We start from the raw sequence: 23,527 nt of genomic DNA on the forward strand, positions 1-23,527 counted from the left end.
TGTAATTTTTTATGGAATAACTCGGATGTGTAAATACATATATTATCTTCATCTGATACAGAAATGATCTGATCTACTAACACTCCTCGATATTTTTTTAGAAGTAGTCAGATGTGTAAATGTAATTTTTTATGGAATAACTCGGATGTGTAAATACATATATTATCTTCATCTGATACAGAAATGATCTGATCTACTAACACTCCTCGATATTTTTTTAGAAGTAGTTCGATATGTAAATGTAATTTTTTATGGAATAACTCGGATGTGTAAATACATATATTATCTTCATCTGATACAGAAACGATCTGATCTACTAACACTCCTCGATATTTTTTTAGAAGTAATTTTTATGGAATAACTCGGATGTGTAAATACATATATTATCTTCATCTGATACAGAAATGATCTGATCTACTAACACTCCTCGATATTTTTTAGAAGTAGTTCGATATGTAAATGTAATTTTTTATGGAATAACTCGGATGTGTAAATACATATATTATGTTCATCTGATACAGAAATGATCTAATCTACTAACACTCCTCGATATTTTTTTAGAAGTAGTTCGATATGTAAATGTAATTTTTTATGGAATAACTCGGATGTGTAAATACATATATTATCTTCATCTGATACAGAAATGATCTGATCTACTAACACCCCTCGATATTTTTTTAGAAGTAGTTCGATATGTAAATGTAATTTTTTATGGAATAACTCGGATGTGTAAATACATATATTATCTTCATCTGATACAGAAATAATCTGATCTACTAACACTCCTCGATATTTTTTAGAAGTAGTTCGATATGTAAATGTAATTTTTTTATGGAATAACTCGGATGTGTAAATACATATATTATCTTCATCTGATACAGAAATGATCTGATCTACTAACACTCCTCGATATTTTATTAGAAGTAGTTCGATATGTAAATGTAATTTTTTATGGAATAACTCGGATGTGTAAATACATATATTATCTTCATCTGATACAGAAATGATCTGATCTACTAACACTCCTCGATATTTTATTAGAAGTAGTTCGATATGTAAATGTAATTTTTTATGGAATAACTCGGATGTGTAAATACATATATTATCTTCATCTGATACAGAAATGATCTGATCTACTAACACTCCTCGATATTTTTTAGAAGTAGTTCGATATGTAAATGTAATTTTTTGTGGAATAACTCGGATGTGTAAATCCATATATTATCTTCATCTGATACAGAAATGATCTGATCTACTAACACTCCTGGATATTTTTTTAGAAGTAGTTCGATATGTAAATGTAATTTTTTATGGAATAACTCGGATGTGTAAATACATATATTATCTTCATCTGATACAGAAATGATCTGATCTACTAACACTCCTCGATATTTTTTTAGAAGTAGTTCGATATGTAAATGTAATTTTTTATGGAATAACTCGGATGTGTAAATACATATATTATCTTCATCTGATACAGAAATGATATGATCTACTAACACTCCTCGATATTTTTTTAGAAGTAGTTCGATATGTAAATGCAATTTTATGGAATAACTTGGATGTGTAAAGCTAAAAAAAATTATTTATCGTATTTCAGAAAATCGCAAAAATGGACAGAAAAGGCGTATTCAATGGATCTCATTTTTTTTTATATTGAGCTTTCCAATTATCGAGCATCATCTTTATCATGTTTATCCTATGTGAGGGAATTTTTAGTTTTTGTATTTTAGACATTATGTTGTTAGATTATCATGAGAAATAAAAAAAATTCTCTATTTATGTATTTGACTAGCGATACTGTTTATGTACGTATACTTGTATTTTTATGCATAGATGGGAATATATCGTGATTCTATGTTATGAATGTAGACATGATCATAATGAGTAAATATATATATATATATATATATAAATATATATATATATGTATAATATATATATATATATTATAATATATATATACATATATCATCTTCATATGATTCGGTAATGGTCGGATCTATACTCCTCGATATTTTTCGAAGTAGGTCAATTTGTTAAATGCAATTATATGGAATAACTCGAATGTGAAACACTAAAAAAATTGTATTGTATTTCAGACAATGGCAGGAAAACATGTATAGGAAAGGCATAGTCGATGGATGTTAATTTGGGTCATTATTCTATTATAATTTTCTAGTTTTGAAAATGATTTCTGAGCAAACGGTATTACATTTTGACAAGATACATTGGCATCTGCACAATAATATATAACTCAATTAATTTGTTTGGGAAATTATTCTATACTAGAGTATAATTCAAATAACTTCATCTGTTCGGATTTTGCTTTTAAAAGAGGATTCAATTCGATAGAAGATCACGTCTGATATTACTTGCTCTTAATGTGATAAAAAATAAAAAAGAATTAAATTGTATATCATGATTTGTTGTATTTTGTACAGGTAAACTTATTTTTGCATAAATTCACTTTCATTAATAATCATGGCAGTATAACATGAATATCCTGATTGAAGAAAAAAATGTCATTAATTAATGTTCCTATTGAGCAGGAAGATATGATCATTATGAATGCAATAATAATGATGTACAAATCTCCTGAATATGATTTTGATCTTCATACAAATATAATCAAGAATAATGATGTACAAATGTATAAATAACATTTAACAATTCAATAATCCATTTCACGCTATAGCTCTACAATACGATGTCGAATTTACCCGTAGAATCAGTTCAATATTAAGATAAATCAATTATATCTTTTATCATTAAGATTTAAAAGAAAATTGTTGGTCAATTTGATCAATTCTAACCCTTTTCGTATGATATTTCTTGACTGTTTAATGTCGATTTTTTTTTATACATGTACATGTATTTTATAACCTATACCACGATGCACAAAACGAAACATTATATTGCACACGTTTTTAGTGGAAAATGAATAAAGGAAATGAAATTTTAAAATCAGGAAAAGAGTAACAACATCACAAAGTAACAGAATATCACAAATTAAAAGGTTCTGTATATTAAACACTGACGATTCATATTCAAAGGTCAAGTCTACCCCAGAAAAAAAGATGATTTGAATAAAAAGTGAAAAAACATGAATAACGCTGAAAACTTCATCAAAATCGGATTTGAAATAAGAAAGTTAGGACATTTATAAATTTCGCTTATTTTCCACAAAACAGTTCTATGCTTAACTCAGTGATATGCAAATGAGAGAGTCGATCGTGTCACTCACTATTTCTTTTGTTTTTTATTGCTTTAATTATACAATATTTCAATTTTGACGAATTTGGCAATGAGGACCCCTTGCTTGAACCATAAAATGTTAAAATAATGGAATTCCATGTATTTATGGAGGGATGAAACGTTGTTTCCATGACAATGACGAGGAAATCAAAATATTTCATATAATAATATACAAAATAAATAGTGGGTTATATCATCGGTCCCTTCGTTTGCATACCGAACAGGGTATGCATATAACTGTTTTGAGAAATTAAATTGTTATAACTTTCTTATTTTACATCCGATTTTGATGATTTTTTAAGTGTTGTGCTTGTTTAATTTTCCTCTTTCTATTTAAATCAGCGTTTTGTTGGTTTGAACTTGTCCTTTAATGCTATTTGCTGTTATTACTGTGTTATTGATTTTTTTGTTCGACTTTAATGAAATAAATATCTCTGATGAGGACAAGATAAACTTTGTATTAATCCATGTAAAGTGTTTGAAAAGAGAAAATCATCGATAGGACAGCATAGTAATGATTTGTCTATGATTGCATTCATGGCTTTGTGTGGTATATATATATATATATATATATATATATATATATATATATATATATATATATATATATATATACATACATACATATACACACCCCCGACACACAATCACCCTCACACGCACACATCCACACCCAGACACTTTTTTTCCATACTGTTTTATTCTGATTCCATGAACAAAAATAAATAGCATTTCAATTTAACATTTCAAAACACATAATATTTTACATTTCATATTTTAACTTTTTTTCACTAACTTAATACAAGCATAAATCATATATAACTTAAAGGAGAAACGATGAAATCAGTTATAAAAATGGTTGAAACACCACTCCTCCCCCCACACACACACATGCACACCCCACATACACTCACACACTACCCCACCCCACACCCACATACACATACACACATAAATATACATGGGTATATATATTTCATATTTCCTTTTCTTGTTTGCAGCACGTATAATTGAGGTTAAAAAAACAAGAGAAAGAGGGGGTGGGGATATCAGAATAAGGGAGAGGAAAATTAAAAAAAAGACAAAGTAGAAGAAGAAGAAAGAGGAAAAGAAGAAGAAAAAGAAAGAAGCAACGATAAATGAGTCACAAGAATAAGTAATTGTCAGAGAAAGGAGTGAAAGTAAAAAAAAAACAGAAGAGAGGCTTGTGGGTGGGGATTAACAGGAACAAAGACAAGAGAGATGGTAAACAGGAGGAAAGGAAAGAGAAAGAATCGGAAAGAAAGTCATTGAGAAAGAACCGTCACCAGGAGGTGACTAATTATTAGAATGGTCAATCCTCGTATCGCCAAACGTTAGTTATAATCGGTCCTTTCTTTTGTTGCTACAATGAAAATTTATTGGATGTAAGTTATAACCATTCTGAATTTAGATTTAGATTAACACGAGAGAGAAAAAAATCTTGAGAAAAAAATTAATCATCTACAGTATTATCCAAAGTCGTACCATCATAATTATATATATATACACAACAAAAAAGTAAGTCCCCTCAATCAAATTGCTGTAACTATTGAACTGAATTATTTTAGGACATGATATTTCGTAGGTGGTTTTCTACACTCATTAAGCAACTCATCGGCGAAAATCAGATTGAGCAGTTGAGTCATGCATGCATGAGTAATTAAAGATTGAATTAAAAATAACAATTTTTGAAAGTCACAAGAGTCGATTTTCAGATTGTGCTAATACAAAGTTGTTTTTAGGTGAATTTTATGGTGTTATGCTGTTTTACTATCCATCATTTAGCCACTCCACACACAATTTTGATATCATATGTTCATGGTCGAGTGAGCACAATGTATTGCAGGGGCTGCGGGAGCGGGGGGGGGGGTGCTTCAGCCCCACTTTTTTTCAAAAGCATGTACAAAAATGCCCCATTTTGAAAACCTTTCCGCGATCCTTGTATTGTGACTATCATCATTGGGTTTATGATAGTATCCTCTACAAATTGTTAGATCATGTTTAAATTTGAAAATGTTGGTGGCTTCCCCGATAATCATTATGGCCCCTCCCCCATTTTAAAACTCTGGATGCACCACTGATTTGTCCATAAATTAAACTGATCCTGAGAAATTGTTAGGAAAAGAATACATTCATGCCATATAAAGATATTCATTCCTAAGTTTTCGAATTTGCTCGCTCAACCATGAAAAAGATCTGAAAGTCTGTGTGATAGTAATGATGGATGATAAAAAAACTCATTTGAAACCAAATTGCCCTCAATATTCACTTTATCACCCTTTAAAATGAGTCTGTGACATTGAAAATACCAATTTTCCCACTTTGATGTGTGCTCACTCATCCATAAATAAACATATCGATTTCATTTTTGCACAGAATTCTGCCCATAGGTTGAAAAAGATTACTGCCAAATGACATTGCTAAAGACAGCCTTAAAAAAAGTTCCACCATATTGAATAAGGGGTTACTTATTCTTAAACATTTGCACCCATAATGTACCCAATTCTATGAGAGAGGAAGTCACAGTTTTAACAAATATGAAATGAGGGTTTGTTTTATGGACGACTTTTGTTACTTGTGCCAAGGATTAGGCCTATTTCATGAAACTTCGCACATGGCTTCAGAGTAACACTATCCAAAATGCGCGCGCACCAAAATAACCATTCAAAACGACAAAGAGTGGGGCCAAGGCCTTGAACCTTTTTCCCATTTGCATAATTTTCGAATATTGTGTGCTCACTGATGTATTAACCATCGGGATTTTAATAAAAAAATCAAATCCAATGAACTATGCAAGGAGGTTTGTGACAGATATCCATAGCTACAAATTGCATTTTTCCAATAACGTAAAAACAGCTTCACTTTCCACATGTTCATTCAAGCGTGAATGTTTAATTAAACGCCTTTGAAGCATTGAAGCATGTTAATTGGTCATGAACATAACGGAAAAATTTGAGAAAATATAATTTTCAGTTGCCAAAATGAAACAATACTTGCCTATGATATTCGAAAATCGTATTTTTTGTTTTCAATAAATGTGTATTGAACCGTGAAACGAGGAATATTGTTCAAGATACTCTTCCCAAAAAATAAGTGTCATCATATTCTAGCATTTTTATTGTTATAAAAATGTGTAAAAATCAAATTATAGCAACTTCGGACTTGTGTTTATTCAATCGTGAAATTTAGTCAAAAAAGTTGCACTTTTAGAAAGTACCTTTTACAAGTCTTCTGTCTATTATTCATGATGAGAATGTGGAATTAGTTCCAATAAAATGAAACCAAAGTCATGATATTTGGCTTGTAACTTTGAAAAGTGACATTTTTGCCTTCTGACGGTGCTCACTGAACCATGACGTAAAATACGTCCACGATATTTACTCAGAGGGTAGCTTATAAAATTACCTACACGCTCATGTAAAAATATATTAAAAATTCGCATTGGTTCGGAAATTGTTTGTTTAATGGGGACTTATTTTTTTTGTTGTGTATACTTTGTCACTGCTTTTCTTTCTGTATCGTTAATTATTGTGATCCGTACGATTTTCAACATAATTACAATTTCTATATTGTTATCATTATCATTATTATCACTATCATTTGCTTTGTATTTTTATCCTTATCATTTGTATTATTTTCATTATCATTATCATTTTTATTATTCTAATCATCATTATCATTTTCATCAATATTGTTTTTCCTAAATTAATTCATCTATTTATCTATATATTTCATTCTTTTGATTAATTCTCATTATCCGGGGGGGGGGGCTGAGGTGTATTCATTTTATCAATCGGTGCCTTAATTGAAATTACCAGTTAACTTGGTCCTCTGGTGACTAATTTAAAATAATTCATGCTCTTTTAAAATCAGGTCAAAGATTATCACTAAATCATCGTTCCGCTGGATTGGAGTATACGTGAATACACAATTATTTGTATATACATATCAAAGGTTGTTTTAATTTCCAATCATCAAAAATAGTCTGATATCAAACTCCAACTCGTTAACAACTGTAAATACCCACGCGATGCACGTACACCAATTATTAAGAATTGAAGCCAAATATTTCGGCTAGAGCTAGACTGCACCCCGCATATTATTATTGCTTTGATCAAACTGATCGTTTAAAACGGATGTGAGGAGATTAAAGTAAGTTGATTTTAACTGCACGTACATTTCAATATATATTTTATATATCGGTTTTATACATTAAAATGTCATTATATAAACCTGTTTGACATGTTTGATAAACGTGTTGAATTTGAAATCACACTCTGACTGATTATGACCAGTCTGTAGGATTATCTTCAATATGACTTATTGTTTCCTTAATATCAAAGGCAACAATTACGGGTGAGAAAATTGTAATATCTCTCTATATGATCAGACTATCACCAATCGTCTTCTCGATAGCTTCCGGTAGAGTTCACTGGGAAAATAAAAAAAAGGGGGAGAAAGGAAGGGAAAGGGTAAGGAAAGAAAAAATAGGAAAAAGGGAAAAGGAAAGGAAAAGGGAAAAGAAAACTACGAAAAAACATTAAAAGGGAAATAAATTAAAGATGACAAAAATGTAAACAAATGTGGGAAAAGAAGGTAGAATGCAACGAGCTAAAATCTAAATTGGAAAATAAAGAAAAGGGACAAGATAAAACTACCGGGCTGCCGAGGACTGACGATAACGAGCGAGAAGAAAGATTGATGGTATATAGCATAATGTCGTATGAAAGTCTATCATAAACTTGCTAAATCTCCACAGCTACCGGGGGCTCTGTCCAAGATCCCATGCAGTGGGGGCTCTTCCTCTGTAACCTTTAAAGGGCACTATAATGGCCCATGTACGGACCCTTCGTGCATTGAACTTTGCGTTGAAGCATGTGCACGGATGATGCATGCCATCCCATAACTATCCGATAACCATTCGATAGCCATCTGCAGGGTACATTTTTTTTGTTAATGTGACAGGATCAATCCCGTTAAATTATATATAATTTGACGCCGATTTAGGGGTAATCAAACCCGGAATTAATCGAAAAAAGGTTTGATGATAATTTTGAAGACTCCTTGGAACATGGTAGCATATAGGGGAATGCGGGGTAAGTTGAGCATCGGGGCAAGTTGAGCCATCACCCCCAGGCCAACAATAAATGAGTCAGACATTGTGGTGGTGCCATGTATTCATGACCAAATGCATAACCCCTAACCCCACCACATTTTTTTCAACTTTGAAACAAAAAGTACTTTTTTAGAGGGAAGTACAAATTTCAGCCAAAAAAGTAAAAAAGGGTGTGATATAGATAAGTGCCTTTTACACGCACACGTCTTTAAATATAATAAAGACATATTAAAATCAGTTTGATGTAAGTATAATGAATAATTCATGTATTTTCCAAAGATATTCTGCATATATTTTACACAGTCAAATGCCATATGTATCAGAAACGTGTCGAATTTGAAATCACACACTGATTGATGTGGCTTGTTTAATGATTGTATCTTTAATATTACTGGATTGCCATTTTTCTTTAATAATAAGCGATTGTTACCAGTGAGAAATTGTAACATCACCATCTTTGGACAGACAGGATCGAAACAATATAAAGATCGTTGTTTAGGGGTGATCAGACTTATTTTCCAACCCGGAAGTAATGTGGAAAATGCAAAGGTAAATTGCCTATTCGTATAATTTCATTTCATTTATTCAATTTCTCCAACAAAATGTAGAAGCAATGATTACAATAAATAAAATATAACATCAGGAAATACAAATGACATAAATATTCAAATAAACCAAATATAAAGAATATGCACCTGATACAGAAGATAATATATCAAAAATGTTGGAAAAACGGAGTGGTCCACTGAAAAGCAAAGCTTGTAAAGTATGGACCACTCCAGACGAAAAAAAGTATAACACTTAAAACTATATGGGCCAAAAACGAGCGGCAATACAAAATAGATAATCAAATAAAGATATAAACAATAATTACAATAAAGGAAATTAAAATTAAAAGATGAGCAGAGACAAAAAAAAGACATGAAGACACAAAAAACAAAACAACAACAAAAATAAAACACAAAACAAGAGTAAAATTAAACAAACATTGCTGCGAAAACCGAAGAAGGGATAAATGGAGAAAGAGAGAGTTAAAGATAGAAGGAGAGGGGAAGAGAGAGAGGGGAGGGGAGTGTGGTCAATCTGACACCAACACCGAGGGCAACCTGTAAATAGGTAAACAATAAATAAACAAATAGATTATAGAGGAAAAGGAATCAATGTGAAGTTTTGTAATATGGCAACAATATAAATTTTAATTTTTTTTTTAAATGAATTAAGAGAAGGGGAAATCTGGATATCAGGGTGAAGAGAGTTCCAAAATTTTGGGCCCCTATATATAAATGTATTTTAGGCGAACAGTGTTCTGAGCATGGGCAAATAAAGGTCGTCGTTACCTCTAGTAGGGTAATTGTGTGAGGCGCTGTTTTTTTAAGAACATGTCATGAAAAATAAAAGGAAGCATATTATTATTGTATTGGTACATAAATTGACCGAGCTGGAGTAGGTAAAGATCACTGATCTTCAAAATTTTGTTTTCGAAAAAAAATAGGATCAGTGTGGGAACGTACGTGGGAAGAAAAAAACAATACGAAGTGCTTTCTTTTGCAGCTTTAAAATCCTGTTAAGTAAACTTTGATGTGTGTTTCTCCATATAAGCAGACCGTAGTGAAGATATGGTAATACTAAAGAAGAGTAGAGTGTGAGTAAGGAAGTTGGCGGGAGGAACATTCTTAATTTATTCATAACACCAATATTATGAGAAATTGTTTTGCAAATACTGTCAATATGACACTTCCAAGAAAGCTTATTATCTACAATGACACCTAAAAATTTAATATTCGATATACATTCCAATTTAAAATTATCAAACTTAATACTATTAGGTAATGAAGTTAAGGTGTTACTATACATGTATTTTGTTTTGTCAATATTAAGAGAAAGTTTGTTACTTCTAATCCATTCGAGTATTTTAGACAGTTCTTGATTGAGTGTCTTGATAATGCCAATTCTTCCACTCACCACATGGTCTACCTCAATTTAGTCTAATGCCATTCGGTCCATCAACATCAATTTTTGTAACTGAAGAAAACTTAATATGCCTTTTTAGAATGGAATTTGTTAATCTTTAATAATCATGATAATTGGTGAATCGAATGATTTTATTCCTCTGTTATTACATTCTTGACTTTACTATACTATAGGGGATGAGGAATACTTACAAGAGACAAAATGACATTTTTTTTACTACATGTTTATCAATTATTATCTTATTGATATGGCTTGTTTTTTGTTACTTTAGAAAAAGCGCTTAATAAGATGGCATTATTATTATTATTTATACATGTAAGCTGTACTTCTTCTAGTGTAAACTAATATTGTGTAAGCTGCTCGTTTTTCTTTTCTTATTTGTTTATTCTGTTATATTTTAAATTACTCGTATGAATTATAAGTGAATTGTTATACAAAATTATGAAAACCCAATAAAAACTTAAGAAAAAAACATTTCGTCTAAAAACCATTTGGTCCAATCATCACTTCGTCTAATTACCAGTTCGTCTATTACCATTTCGTCTCATAACCAGTTGGTCTAAATAAATATCCATTTCATTTTAATTGATTTTGCCCAATTAACACAAAGTCCAGTTAGACTAGATTTCAGACTTAATTGCTATTAGCCCAACTGGTTATTATATAAATTGGTGAGTGAAAGAAATTGCAATTAGACCATGTGGATAGTGGATTAGCTTATGTTAGACCAAATGATAGTAAAGGAGTTTGGTAATTGGACGAAATGGCATTAGACTAATTGGAAATAAACTTATAAAAATCATACTCTTTTTAAAGCAATATGATTCCTAATACTCTTCTTTTCACTCCTTTCCTTTCACCATCCCAATTTATTCCCATCGTACCAAGCTCCTCTTTCCATCCCCCTTTCTCCTCTCCCCTCATTTTATCATTCCCAATTTCCAATTGCTCCTCCCCTTCCTTTCCCTATTCCAAAACCCAACGTGATCCTTTTATTACTCAGTGATGTAAGTCAAATGGTGTTTATTATTCTTCATCTTGTTTTGTAATCATTATTTTTCAGTCTTCTATAAACCCAACCATGGCTGAAGCATTAAAGACTGTCATCTCCCAGAGTACAGAGTGTCCAGTGTGTCTTTCTACATTTACCGATCCCAAGATCCTGTCTTGTTCTCACACTTTCTGCAAGACTTGCCTGGACAACCTCTTAGAGTGTCACGGTAACTGCCAGATCCGATGCCCTGTCTGCAGAGCTGTGACCCAGGTCCCAAACCAAGATGTCGACAGACTACAGGTAAATCTTGCTTTGAAGAGCCTGATAGAGGATATGGAGGGCCATCCTCAGATTTGCACAAATTGTAAATCAAATGACAAGTCCCATGCTGCTGCCTACTGCCAAGACTGTGGCATCTATCTCTGCACCTCTTGTCTTAATACGCACTCTCAATGGAAAGGCTTTATCGATCATGAAGTCATTGCCATGAGTGAGATCTCATCAGGGAAGGTTTCAGTCCGTAAATACCGGAAATGCAGGAAACATCCAAAAGAAGACGAGGGTTGCTTCTGTTCCAGCTGCAGGAGATTCACATGCTTCAGGTGTGTTGTTATGGAACATACGGGGGAAGGACACAAGGTCATCGAGGGAACAGCTTACGAGGACAAACACACGAAGGGTATCGAAGAACTTAAATCAAAGGTGGACAAGAAACAATCATGCTTTCAGAAGTACATTGATTTTATAGATGAACAGACTAAAAGTGTTGACAGTGCCAAGAAACAGTGTACAAGTGACATTAATAAAGCATATGATGATGCAGTCCGGCAGTTGACAGTAAAGAGGGAAAGTCTAGTAAGAGAAGTCAAGGAAACGACCGAAGGAGTAAAGAAAGAACTGGAAAGTATGAAGACAACGGCCCAGAAGCACATCAATCGGTTGGCGACCATGGCTGAAATGGTAACTAACAAAATAAAGATTCCATTAGATATGGATACTTTGGCTGCACACGACACTCTGTGTGAAGAGTTACGAGAGGTCTTTGATCAAAAGGATCCTGACTACGAGCAGCCGAAGAAATCGGGCATAAAGGGGAAAAGTGTCATGTTCAAGAGAAATGTTGGAATGGGTGAGCTAGGCCTTGGAAAGATTGTGAATGTAGTTGAAAGAAAGGTCGCCTTACCCACTAATAAAACCTTTGATGAAAAGGACGTTTCTTTGCCTACTTATAATATTGATAATGTAAAGAAGGTTGCTTTGCCAGCTCAATATAGCATGAATACCATGGTTGGTACACCAGACGGTAGGATGGCAGTAGGATGTCATAGAGGTGGCATGAAAATCTTCTCTTCTGATGGTCAGCTTCAGCAGACAGTTCTGAAGGATGTTAAAATATCGGGGGTAGGGTTCCTTTCTGATGGTCGATGTGTTGTGATTGATACTTCAAACAACATCACACTGTACACACCAGAGTACACACAATTGAATGTAGTGTTTACGACTCTAAGTCGAGCTGAAGGTGGGGATTCTGATCTCACTGTTGATGATGATGATCTGATCTATGTGAGCTACATGTATGCCAAGAAGATCCAGGTATTTTCAACAGCAGGTGGGCAAGCAGTCAGGGAGATACCATGCAACGGGTATAGACCTCAGCAAATCACTAGTTACCATGGTTCTCTGATCATTTCATCATTGGATGCTATCAGATTGATAGACAAACAGGGTGCTGTACAACATGAATTAAACAAATCAGGTAGTCTCTTGTACCATGTTTACGCTGCTGTATCTCAATGGGATACAATCCTGATAGCCGAGGTGAAGGCTGGTGAAGGTTTGGTGAGCATTGACGAGTATACAAATGAACTAAGGCACATTCGAAACCTTGTTAATGATTACAAGATTGAGAACACTGTGATATTTTGGCATGATTGGTGTAACCTCCAGCAGTACCGATCAGGAGAGATCGCTTTCTGCACTCTGGATAGACTCTATATATTCCGCTGAAAATAATTGATGACATGATATCATAATTATTATCGCAGAAGATGGGGGGGGGGGTGATACCCACTGAGTTGCCATTTTCTGCTAAAGTAAGCTGCTATAATGTTGAAATACATAAAACAATTGTTGGATCATTTCTTTCTCGTTTCTCACCAATAAAAAATCATTTCGATGCTAACAACTTTTTGTTTTCAATATTGCATGTACCAATCATCATATTTATCATGTTTATCCTCTGTGTGGGGAAATTCTAGTACTTGCATATCAGACAAATTGTTATTAAATATTTTATGACAAATCATATGATTCTCTATTCATATTCATGACTGTATATAATATTTGACTAGTAATGCCAACATGGGTGGTGAGATCAAAGAGATCAAAATAGTTTACTGTTTATGCGCGTATACTTGTATGTTTTCATGAATTGAAAGATATCTATGCTGTGAATCAAGACATTATTATAACGTGTGAATATATGAATATTATCTTCGTGGAGATGGTCTGATCATCACTCTTTGATATTTTTCGGAGTGTTAAATACTTGAAAAAAAACTTATTTCATTTATGAAAATTGCAAGAAAAATGTATAAAACAGCATATAGTCAATGAATCTCAATTTTTATTTTCAGCTTTCTACTTATCCAGCATCATCTTTATCATGTGCATTCTATGTGAGGGAATTTAAATATAAGACATAATGTTAAATATATATTGTAACAGTATCCTGTTTATGTGATTTGTTCAACTTTTGATAACCTATAATGTTTATTCAACTAGAGGGCGCACTCTTGCTAAGTACTAAAGTACCCCCTTTCTACCTGTAAGAAATCTCTAACTACTCTTTGCTGTTCGAGTCAAGTGAAACCATTTAACAACCCAACCACAACTTGAAACACATATTTTATGGGAAACCAAATGTTTCTCTCTTCATACATGTCATGTATATAATATTTGTCTAGCAATGACTATCGTGGCAATGTGATATTTACCATTGATATTAATGAGTGTATGCTATACTGTTTATGATTTTATGCATAAATTGTAATATGTCGTTATTCTATGCTATTATTCCATCTACACATGATTACACTGTGTAAATATATAAATATTATCTTCATGGAATTGGTCTGATTCCTGCTCTTTAATATTTTTTTGAAGAGCTTCAATTTCAAAATGTAATTATATATGATAACTAACTTGAATGTGAAACAAAACAAACAAATATTGCCGGCATTTAAGAAAATAGCACGAAAATGCATAAAAAGCAACGTCAATGGATTTCAATTTTCATTTTGAACTTTGCTATCTTTGAGCATCATCTTCATCATGTTTATCCTGTGTGGGGAAATTTCTAGTTCTTGTATTTTAGACATAATGTCATTAGATATATCATGAGAAATCAAATAATTCTCTATTCATTAACATATGCTTCATATTAAACTAGTAATACCCATGGTGGAAGTGTAATATTTACCATTCATTGCTATACTATGTATGTATGTATGTACTTGTATTGTATATTTAATGCATTGATCACGTAGATATGAAGCAAAATCATGATGCTTATGATAAAAACAACGTTTTCCCTTATAGAACATGCTTACACTGTGTATTTTTTAACCTGTATTTGATATAGAACCGATGTGAAGTACACTAATTCCATATATTCGAATAAATTTCATTTGAATATGCAATTATATGGAATAACTCGAACGTGAAATATAGAATAGCTATATATGTGTATTTTTTTTTACCTGTATTTGATATAGAACCGATGTGACTTCGATATATTCTAAGAAATTTAATTTGAAAATGCAATTATATGGAATAACTCGAACGTGAAATAGAATAACTTTACGGAGGATAGCTTATTGTATTTCAGGCAATGGCACGAAATGTATAGTAAAAGCGCAGTTGTAATGAGTCAATGGATGTCGATATTTGCCATCCATAGAAGTCTGAAGAACTTTTCATTGGTCCATCACTATATTAAATCTATATTTATATATTGTTTTGCATATCTTAGTAAAAAATAAAAGAAATCAAATGGAGCGAAAAGAAAATTTGTGAGGGGGCAAAATTCCTAAAAAGCCGGGAGCTAGCAAAACGGTGCAAATATCTAATTTTGTGATAGATTTCGACATAACATTCAGACAATGATATGTTAAGCCTTTTAGTTTCATTTACTTTTCTTCTTTTTCCCTTGGTCGTGAAAATCCTAAGGAAAGAACAATATGTGTATAACTCAATCAAATTGTTACATTCTATCTACATGTAAGTTTGGAAAAGTATTCAATAAAATATAATTTCAAATTTCTGCTTCGGATTTTGCCTTTTAAAAATGATTCAATTCGATAGATCACGTCAGTTATGACTTGCTATTACCGTGTAAAAAATGAAACTGTAATATCATAATTAATTATATTGTCTATATACAGGTATAGTTATTTTAGCAAAAAAATCTCATCAAGAATCATGCAGTATATCCAGAATGAAGAGAAAACGTCATTAATTAATTATACAATTGAGAACGAAAGTATGATCACTGTGAATGCAATTTTTGTCTCACCTGCGAAGCAAGTGAGACTATAGGCGCCGCTTTTCCGACGGCGACGGCGGCGGCGGCGTCAACATCAAATCTTAACCTGAGGTTAAGTTTTTGAAATGACATCATAACTTAGAAAGTATATGGACCTAGTTAATAAAACTTGGCCATAAGGTTAATCAAGTATTACTGAACATCCTATTAGAGTTTCATGTCACATGATCAAGGTCAAAGGTCATTTAGGGTCAATGAACTTAGACCATGTTGGAGGAATCAACATCGCAATCTTAACCTGAGGTTAAGTTTTTGAAATGTCATCATAACTTAGAAAATATATGGACCTAGTTCATGAAACTTGGACATAAGGTTAATCAAGTATCAATGAACATCCTGCATGAGTTTCACGTCACATGACCAAGGTCAAAGGTCATTTAGGGTCAATGATCTTTGGACGAATTGGGGATATCTGTTGAATTCCATCATAACTTTGAAAGTTTATGGATCTGATTCATGAAACTTGGACATAATAGTAATCAAGCATCACTGAACATTTTGTGCAAGTTTCAGGTCACATGATCAAGGTCAAAGGTCATTTAGGGTCAATGAACTTTGGCCGAATTGGGGATATCTGTTGAATTCCCATCATAACTTTGAAAGTTTATGGATCTGATTCATGAAACTTGGACATAATAGTAATCAAGCATCACTGAACATTTTGTGCAAGTTTCAGGTCTCATGATTAAGGTCAAAGGTCATTTAGGGTCAATGAACTTTGGCCGAATCGGGGATATCTGTTGAATTACCATCATAACTTTGAAAGTTTATTGGTCTAGTTCGTTAAACTTGGACATTAGAGTAATCAAGTATCACTGAACATCCTGTGCGTGTTTCAGGTCACATGTCCAAGGTCAAAGGTCAATGAACTTTAGCCGAATTGGGTGTATCTGTTGAATTACCATCATAACTTTGAAAGTTTATGGATCTGATTCATGAAACTTGTACATAAGAGTAATCAAGTATCACTGAACATCCTGTTCCAGTTTCAGGTCACATGATCAAGGTCAAAGGTCATGTAAGGTCAATGAACTTTGGCCATGTTGGGTTTTTTTGTTGAATAACCATCATATCTCTGTAAGTTTATTGGTCTAGTTCATAAAAAGAGGACATAAGAGTAACCATGTATCACTGAACATCTTGTGCGAGTCAGAGTAGTATGCAAAGTCAGCACTGCTGCTATATTGAACCGCGTGATGCAGGTGAGACGGCCAGAGGCATTCCACTTGTTTTATATTCGCACAAATATGATCGAGAACAATGATGTGCAATTGTATAAATATAATAACATGTAAGTATTTAAGAACCAAGTTCGCTGTATACAGCTCTACAATACGATATGTCGAGTTTACAAGTAGAATTAGTTCATTAAAAGGTATAATCAATTATGCTCTTCATTTTCAGGAACTATAAAAGATTTGATCATCAATTTCATCATAATATACATAATAACTTTTAGAAATTTTCTTAAAATGTACGAAACCAAACAATATAATGTTAACGTTGGAAAGTGAATAAAGGAAATGCAATTTCAAAATCTGTAAGAGAGTAATAATATAATAATAACAAAATATCATAATTCATATTTGCTGTAATTAGGCTGATGCTATTACTGTCATTGTTTTTTCTTTTAGCGATTTCATAAAACAAAATACTTTGATGACGAGAAGACAAATTCTTCGTATAGTTGATTAATCAATAAAAGTTAAAAAAAAATAGTAATCTGTATGTCACTGGTATAGTATTGTTTAGAAAAAAGAATAACAAAACAAAAAAAAAAAAGGAGAAAGATAGAAGGAAAGAAAGGCTTTTATAAAGAAATAAAGGGAAGAAGAAAGGAATGAAGGAAAGAAGGATGGAGATTTTTGAATAGACAAATATGGAAAGGAGGAAACGCTTTTTGGAACATTGGGAATCTATTAAAAATGCCTGTCATATTACAAAGGACATATTAGAGGTCATTGTCGAAAGTTGGTGGACGGTGACAGTTGGTCTACATCGTCTTAAGACTCGGACCGGATGAAATATAACTAATGTGTCGTTTGCCTAGTCAGAGTCAAGGACGACACTGTTGGTTTGATTCACCAATTTTCGAAAAAGACTGCTTTTGTTATGAAGAGCTAAGGTCAAAAGATTATATCTGTGTTATAGAAAGCGTCTGTGAAATGATTGCGAGAATGCCCTAATCAGGTGCGTTAGGGAGAAGAAGGAACATATTATTTGCTATCTCGTCTTTATAAGGCTAAATTAATGAGTATCTATTTCCACGATATATTTTTTATCTTTTGCTGAGGTGGCGAAATGATTTCAAAGCCCGTAGGCTTATTGAGATAGATATACAACTTGTTAATCAAAGTTATGCTACAATCAATTGGTAAAACATATTGAAGACTTTGTCAAGTTCAATTAAGCGCACGTGGATTGGATTTCAAATTTCAGAACAAAAATCTGTCTGTAGCGTCCAGCTGTGTGTCCACAGAATCAAAACAAATTTCCCCAAACTGAATCTCAATTTGCCTGAAGTAATTTAACCTGTTGTTGACTGCACTTTTTAAAAATAGCAACAAGATTGCAAAATGTAACCCCGGAACGCGAACAAAAAATCTTGAGCTAAGTTGTAATCCTTGTTTTTCTCTCTTATCATTTCAGATTCTGATGAACTCAAATCTGTATTAGAGAAAAGTTGCATTTTCTTTATAGATTAGTTTGACACTTTGACACTGATCCAAACTCTCATTCTTTCTTTTTCTTGATCGCCTCGGAATAAAATATTTCTAGATAGATGTCGCTATGTAAATGACTATTATCATCACTATTATCCTTTTATATCTTTTTATTTTCAATGATCGTTGTACAACTCTGTGATAATACTTGTTTCAAATGATAAATAATTTGCTTTATGAGACAAACTTGATTAGAGAGAAGACAGTAAAAAATGTTACAAAACAAACAAGCAAAAGTTATGCATTCACAGCCCCCTTAGAGTTAGGGTTTTACACGCCAATATTTGTTGAGGGGTGCATTTTCAGTATATGGATAATACGTGTATAGGGTGCTTTTCGAGACCCCATGGTCGCGAATGGTATCCACTCGTCAATGGAAGTGCCCCCGGAATATCACTTTTAGCTCCGTTTTAGGTCTGTATATGAATAACACCTTTTAAAAAAGGATTAAATATGATCGATTACAATCCTACAAAAATTCATTTTTTTTAATTTCTCCACCGCATGCATTAGTTACTCGTTAATAAAATTTCAAAAGATGTTTAAACAATATTTTAATTAGCAATGTTTCAGTTGTCAATGTTAAGTAAATAAAAATTTGCCGTAAGCCATTCATATTAGATGTAACGAACATCCGCTAATATAAGAAAATAATTTTAGATATTTATTTGTATTTGACATTCTATTGTTATATGTTCAATTATGGCCTCTTTTTTGCGCGATCTACTCTTGTGTTATGCGGGGGTAGCGAAATAATTTCAAAGCCCGTATGCAATGGATATTGAGGTAGATCTACGATTCTTTAATCTAATTTATGCTACAATCAAATGGAAAAGATATTCAAGACTTTCAATTAAGCGCGCGTGGATTGGATTTCAAATTTCAAGACAAAAATCTCTCTGTAGCGTCTCGTAGTGTTTGCACAGAGCCAAAGCAAATATCCCAAACTGAATCTCATACTTTGTCTGAAGTAATTTAACTTTTTTGTTGAATGCATTTTTTAATAGCACCAATATTACAAAATGCAACCGCGGAACGCGAGCAGAAAATCTTGAGCTAAGTAAGAGGCGAATAATTCTTGAGAAATAGGCCTTAACGTAAATATTGAATGTCGCTACGTTTAATTATTGTGGTTCAATTGGGATTTTCAAGATTTTTTTTCTTTCATTTCTCGAAAATTACCTGAATATGATCTGGATTACCCAGAATTCAGTAGAAACACTGGTATTATGTCATAGATGTTCTTATAAAAGAACACACATGAATATTTAACCCGCACGCAATACATTTTGGATATGCCTAACGAAGAATAAACTACGAATTCGTCAAAATGTTCGTGCTTAATTTATCGAGGAAAACATTAGCTTCCATATCAAACGTTTTTGTTGACCTTTATAGGAGAAAGGCTGTATATTTTGATTGAATTTTATGGCGATGAATTTTATTTTTACACCAGTTTTCAGTGAGAGATAAAATTATGAACTTGAACTTGAATCGCAAAAGACTTACACCCCCCGTACAGACCTCGAACGGACCGAAAAGTGAAAATGACAAATCATATACAAATTGAAAGCTTATATGGGCAACACAAAATAGCAATGCAATATTTACAAATTTAAAAAAAAAGAAGAGACAATATTAAAATGGATTTTATTTTGTTTTATTACATGACTTGGTCTTCTTTTGAATTATGTTCAAAATTAGAAAAAAATAAATCCCATAAAAGCAATTCTACAATAATTTGAACAAGTTATACCACTGAGTTATACAATTGTAAAACTATCTTTGAGAATGAAAAACATAAAATGATAAAGAAATTATAACATGAGTCTATACAGATCGAAAACTAGAACAAGTGGAATGCCTCTGGCGGTCTCACCCGTGCATCACGCGATTTAGTATAGTAGCAGTGCTGACTTTGAAAACTACTATAAAATAATTATTCACAAAATACACCATTCATGTATGATACAATACAACGTTTACTGACATTTGACCTTGATCATATGACCTAAAACTTGTCAGTGATACTTGATTACCCCTATATCAACATTTAATACACCATATCTATAAACTTTGAAAGGTCATGTGACCTGAAACTCGCACAAGATGTTCAGTGATAATCTTTCAAAGTTGTGTTGATAATTCATCAAATACCCCCCAACTTGGCCAAAGTTCATTGACCGTTAGTTACATGACATTTGACCTTAACCATGTGACCTGAAACTCGCACAAGATGTTTAGTGATACTTGATTACTCTTTTGTCCAAGTTTTTGAACTACACCAATAAACATTCAAAGTTATGATGGTAATTAAAGAAATACCCCCAATTTGGCCAAAGTTGACCTTTGACTTTGATCATGTGACTTGAAATTCGCACAGGATGTGAAGTGGTACTTGATTACTCTTAGGTCAAAATTCCATGAATCAGATCCATAAACTTTTAAAGTTATGATGGTAATGCAACAAATACCCCCAATTCGGCCAAAAGTTCATTGACCCTAAATGGCCTTGGTCATGTTACTCAAAACTCAGGCAGGATGTTCAGCAATACTTGATTAACCTTTTTAAGTTTCATAAACTAGGTCCATATATTTTCTAAGTTATGATGACATTTCAAAAACATAACCTCAGGTTAAGATTTTGATGTTGATTCTCCCAACATGGTCGAAGTTGATTGACCCTAAATGACCTTTGTCATGTGACACAAAACTCCGGCAGGATGACCGGTAACACTTGATTAACCTTATGGCCAAGTTTCATGAACTAGGTCCATATACTTCCTAAGTTATGCTGTCATTTCCAAAAAACTTAAACCCGTTAGGTTAAGATTTGGTGTTGACGCCGCCGCCTTCGCCGTCGGAAAAGCGGCGCCTATAGTCTCACTCTGCTTCGCAGGTGAGGCCAAAACAATCGATCTACGATTATTTCTGGAGGTGCCGTGGTCGAGTGGTCTAAGGCCAGGCACTTGAATGGAGTTCAAAGGATCGGAGGTTCGATTCCCGTCAAGGCACTTATGTCCTTGAGCAAGGTATTTTTAAAATTCTTCTATCGTGAATCAAATTAATTAATACGATAAATGTATGATATAGACCAATGTGTGGACTGGTTAAATAAATAATAAAAAAAAACTTATATACGAATCTGCGTAAGAGATACCACCTGTTATCTTTGTTTTTCTCTCTTATCATCTCAGATTCTGATAAATTCCAATTTGTATTAGAGAAAGTTACATTTTTTCCATTAGTTATTGACACTTTGACACTCATCCAAACTCTCTCATTTTTTCTTTTTCTTGTGCGCCTAGGAATGAAATATTTTAAGATAGATGGCGTTATATAAACGACTGTTATCACTTATATCATTTTATATTTTTCATTCTCAATGATTTTTGTACAATTCTGTAATAATACTTCTTTCATATGATGAAGAATTTGCTTTATGAAAATACTTGATCAGAGAGAAGACAGTAAATAACATGTTATAAAACAAACAAGCAAAAATAAAATATGTAATCACAACCCCTTGAATAAGAAAGTCGTCACGTTATTCAAGCCGTTTAAAGAACCACATTATAGATCATATTAACCAGTAGATTTGTGAATATCACTTTTAGCTCCGTTTTAGGACCGTCATAGCAGAAATATACCTTTAAAAAAGCAGATTAAATATAATCGATTCTAATTTTAGGAAAATATTCAGTTTCTTTAATTTCTCAAACGCATGTATTAACTAGTCGTTCACAAAATGTAAAACAGACTTTTAAACATCTTTTAAATAAACATTGTTTTCGTTGTTAATATTAGTGCGACATTTGCCGTTAACTATTTCTATCAGATGTAATGGAAATCCACTGATTTAAAAAATATTTTATTACTAAATATATAATCTGACAATCGTCGGGTACGCATTTACAATATATCTTCTTAAAGTACATGAAACTCTTTTTGCACGATCTGATCTTATCTTTTGCTGGGGTGGCGAAATAATTTCAAAGCCCAAAGGCAATAGATATGGAAATAGATCTACAATTCAATAAAGGAAAGTCACAATTATTCTACAATCAATTATCAGAATAACACCGTGAGATATAGTTGAGTCTCAAAATAGCGAATTTTACTTCCGATTTTAATAATATGAAACAAGTTTTACCACAGAATTATACAATTATTGTGAAACTGTCGTTGAGAATGAAAAACATAAAATGATAAAGAAATCGTAAGGTCATTCATTCTAAATAGAGATTGAAATCTAGAAAAATAATCGATCTACGTTTATTTCTGGCCGAGTGATCTAAGGCTAGGCACTGCACTTATGTCCTTGAGCAAGGTATTTTATCTACATTGCTCTTTTATCGTGAATCATATAAATTAATATGAAAAATGTATGATAAAGACCAATGTGTGGACTGGTTAAATAAACCATAAAAACTTATTTACAAATCTGCGTACGAGATACCACCTGTTATTTTTGTTTTTCTCTGTTATCATCTCAGATTCTGACGAATTCCAATCTGTATTAGAGAAAAGTTACATTTTCTTCATTAGTTATTGACACTTTGACACTCATCCAAACTCTCTCATTTTTTCTTTTCCTTGTGCGCCTGGAAATAAAATGTCAAGATAGATGGCGTTATATCAATGCCTATTATTATCACTATTATCATTTTATATTTTTCATTCTCAATGATCGATGTACAATTATGTGATAATACTTTTTTCAAATGATGAAGAATTTGCTTTCTGAGACATTCTTGCTTAGAGAGAAGACTGTAAAAATCATGGAAAACAAAACAAGCAAAAAATACGTAATCACAACCATTTTGAAACAGTAAGTC

At 32.6% G+C, this 23,527-nt stretch overlaps 1 protein-coding gene across 1 annotated transcript; it reads left to right on the forward strand.

Annotated features, from left to right (window-relative positions):
* The first annotated feature begins 7,377 nt into the window (after positions 1-7,377).
* On the forward strand, positions 7,378-13,732 carry LOC121421652 (E3 ubiquitin-protein ligase TRIM31-like). Its single transcript, XM_041616418.1, has 2 exons — positions 7,378-7,431; positions 11,430-13,732. The coding sequence occupies exon 2, from the start codon at positions 11,448-11,450 to the stop codon at positions 13,365-13,367; it is 1,920 nt and encodes a 639-aa protein (XP_041472352.1). The 5' UTR covers positions 7,378-7,431; positions 11,430-11,447; the 3' UTR covers positions 13,368-13,732.
* Positions 13,733-23,527: the final 9,795 nt, after the last annotated feature.

The sequence above is a fragment of the Lytechinus variegatus genome, chromosome 9 (genome assembly GCF_018143015.1).
Source record: "Lytechinus variegatus isolate NC3 chromosome 9, Lvar_3.0, whole genome shotgun sequence".
In the NCBI taxonomy this organism is placed as follows: domain Eukaryota; kingdom Metazoa; phylum Echinodermata; class Echinoidea; order Temnopleuroida; family Toxopneustidae; genus Lytechinus; species Lytechinus variegatus.

What these genes read in the sequence shown, in the direction of transcription:
- LOC121421652 (XM_041616418.1), top strand. Translation starts at nt 11,448, where the DNA reads ATGGCTGAAGCATTAAAGACTGTCATCTCCCAGAGTACAGAGTGTCCA.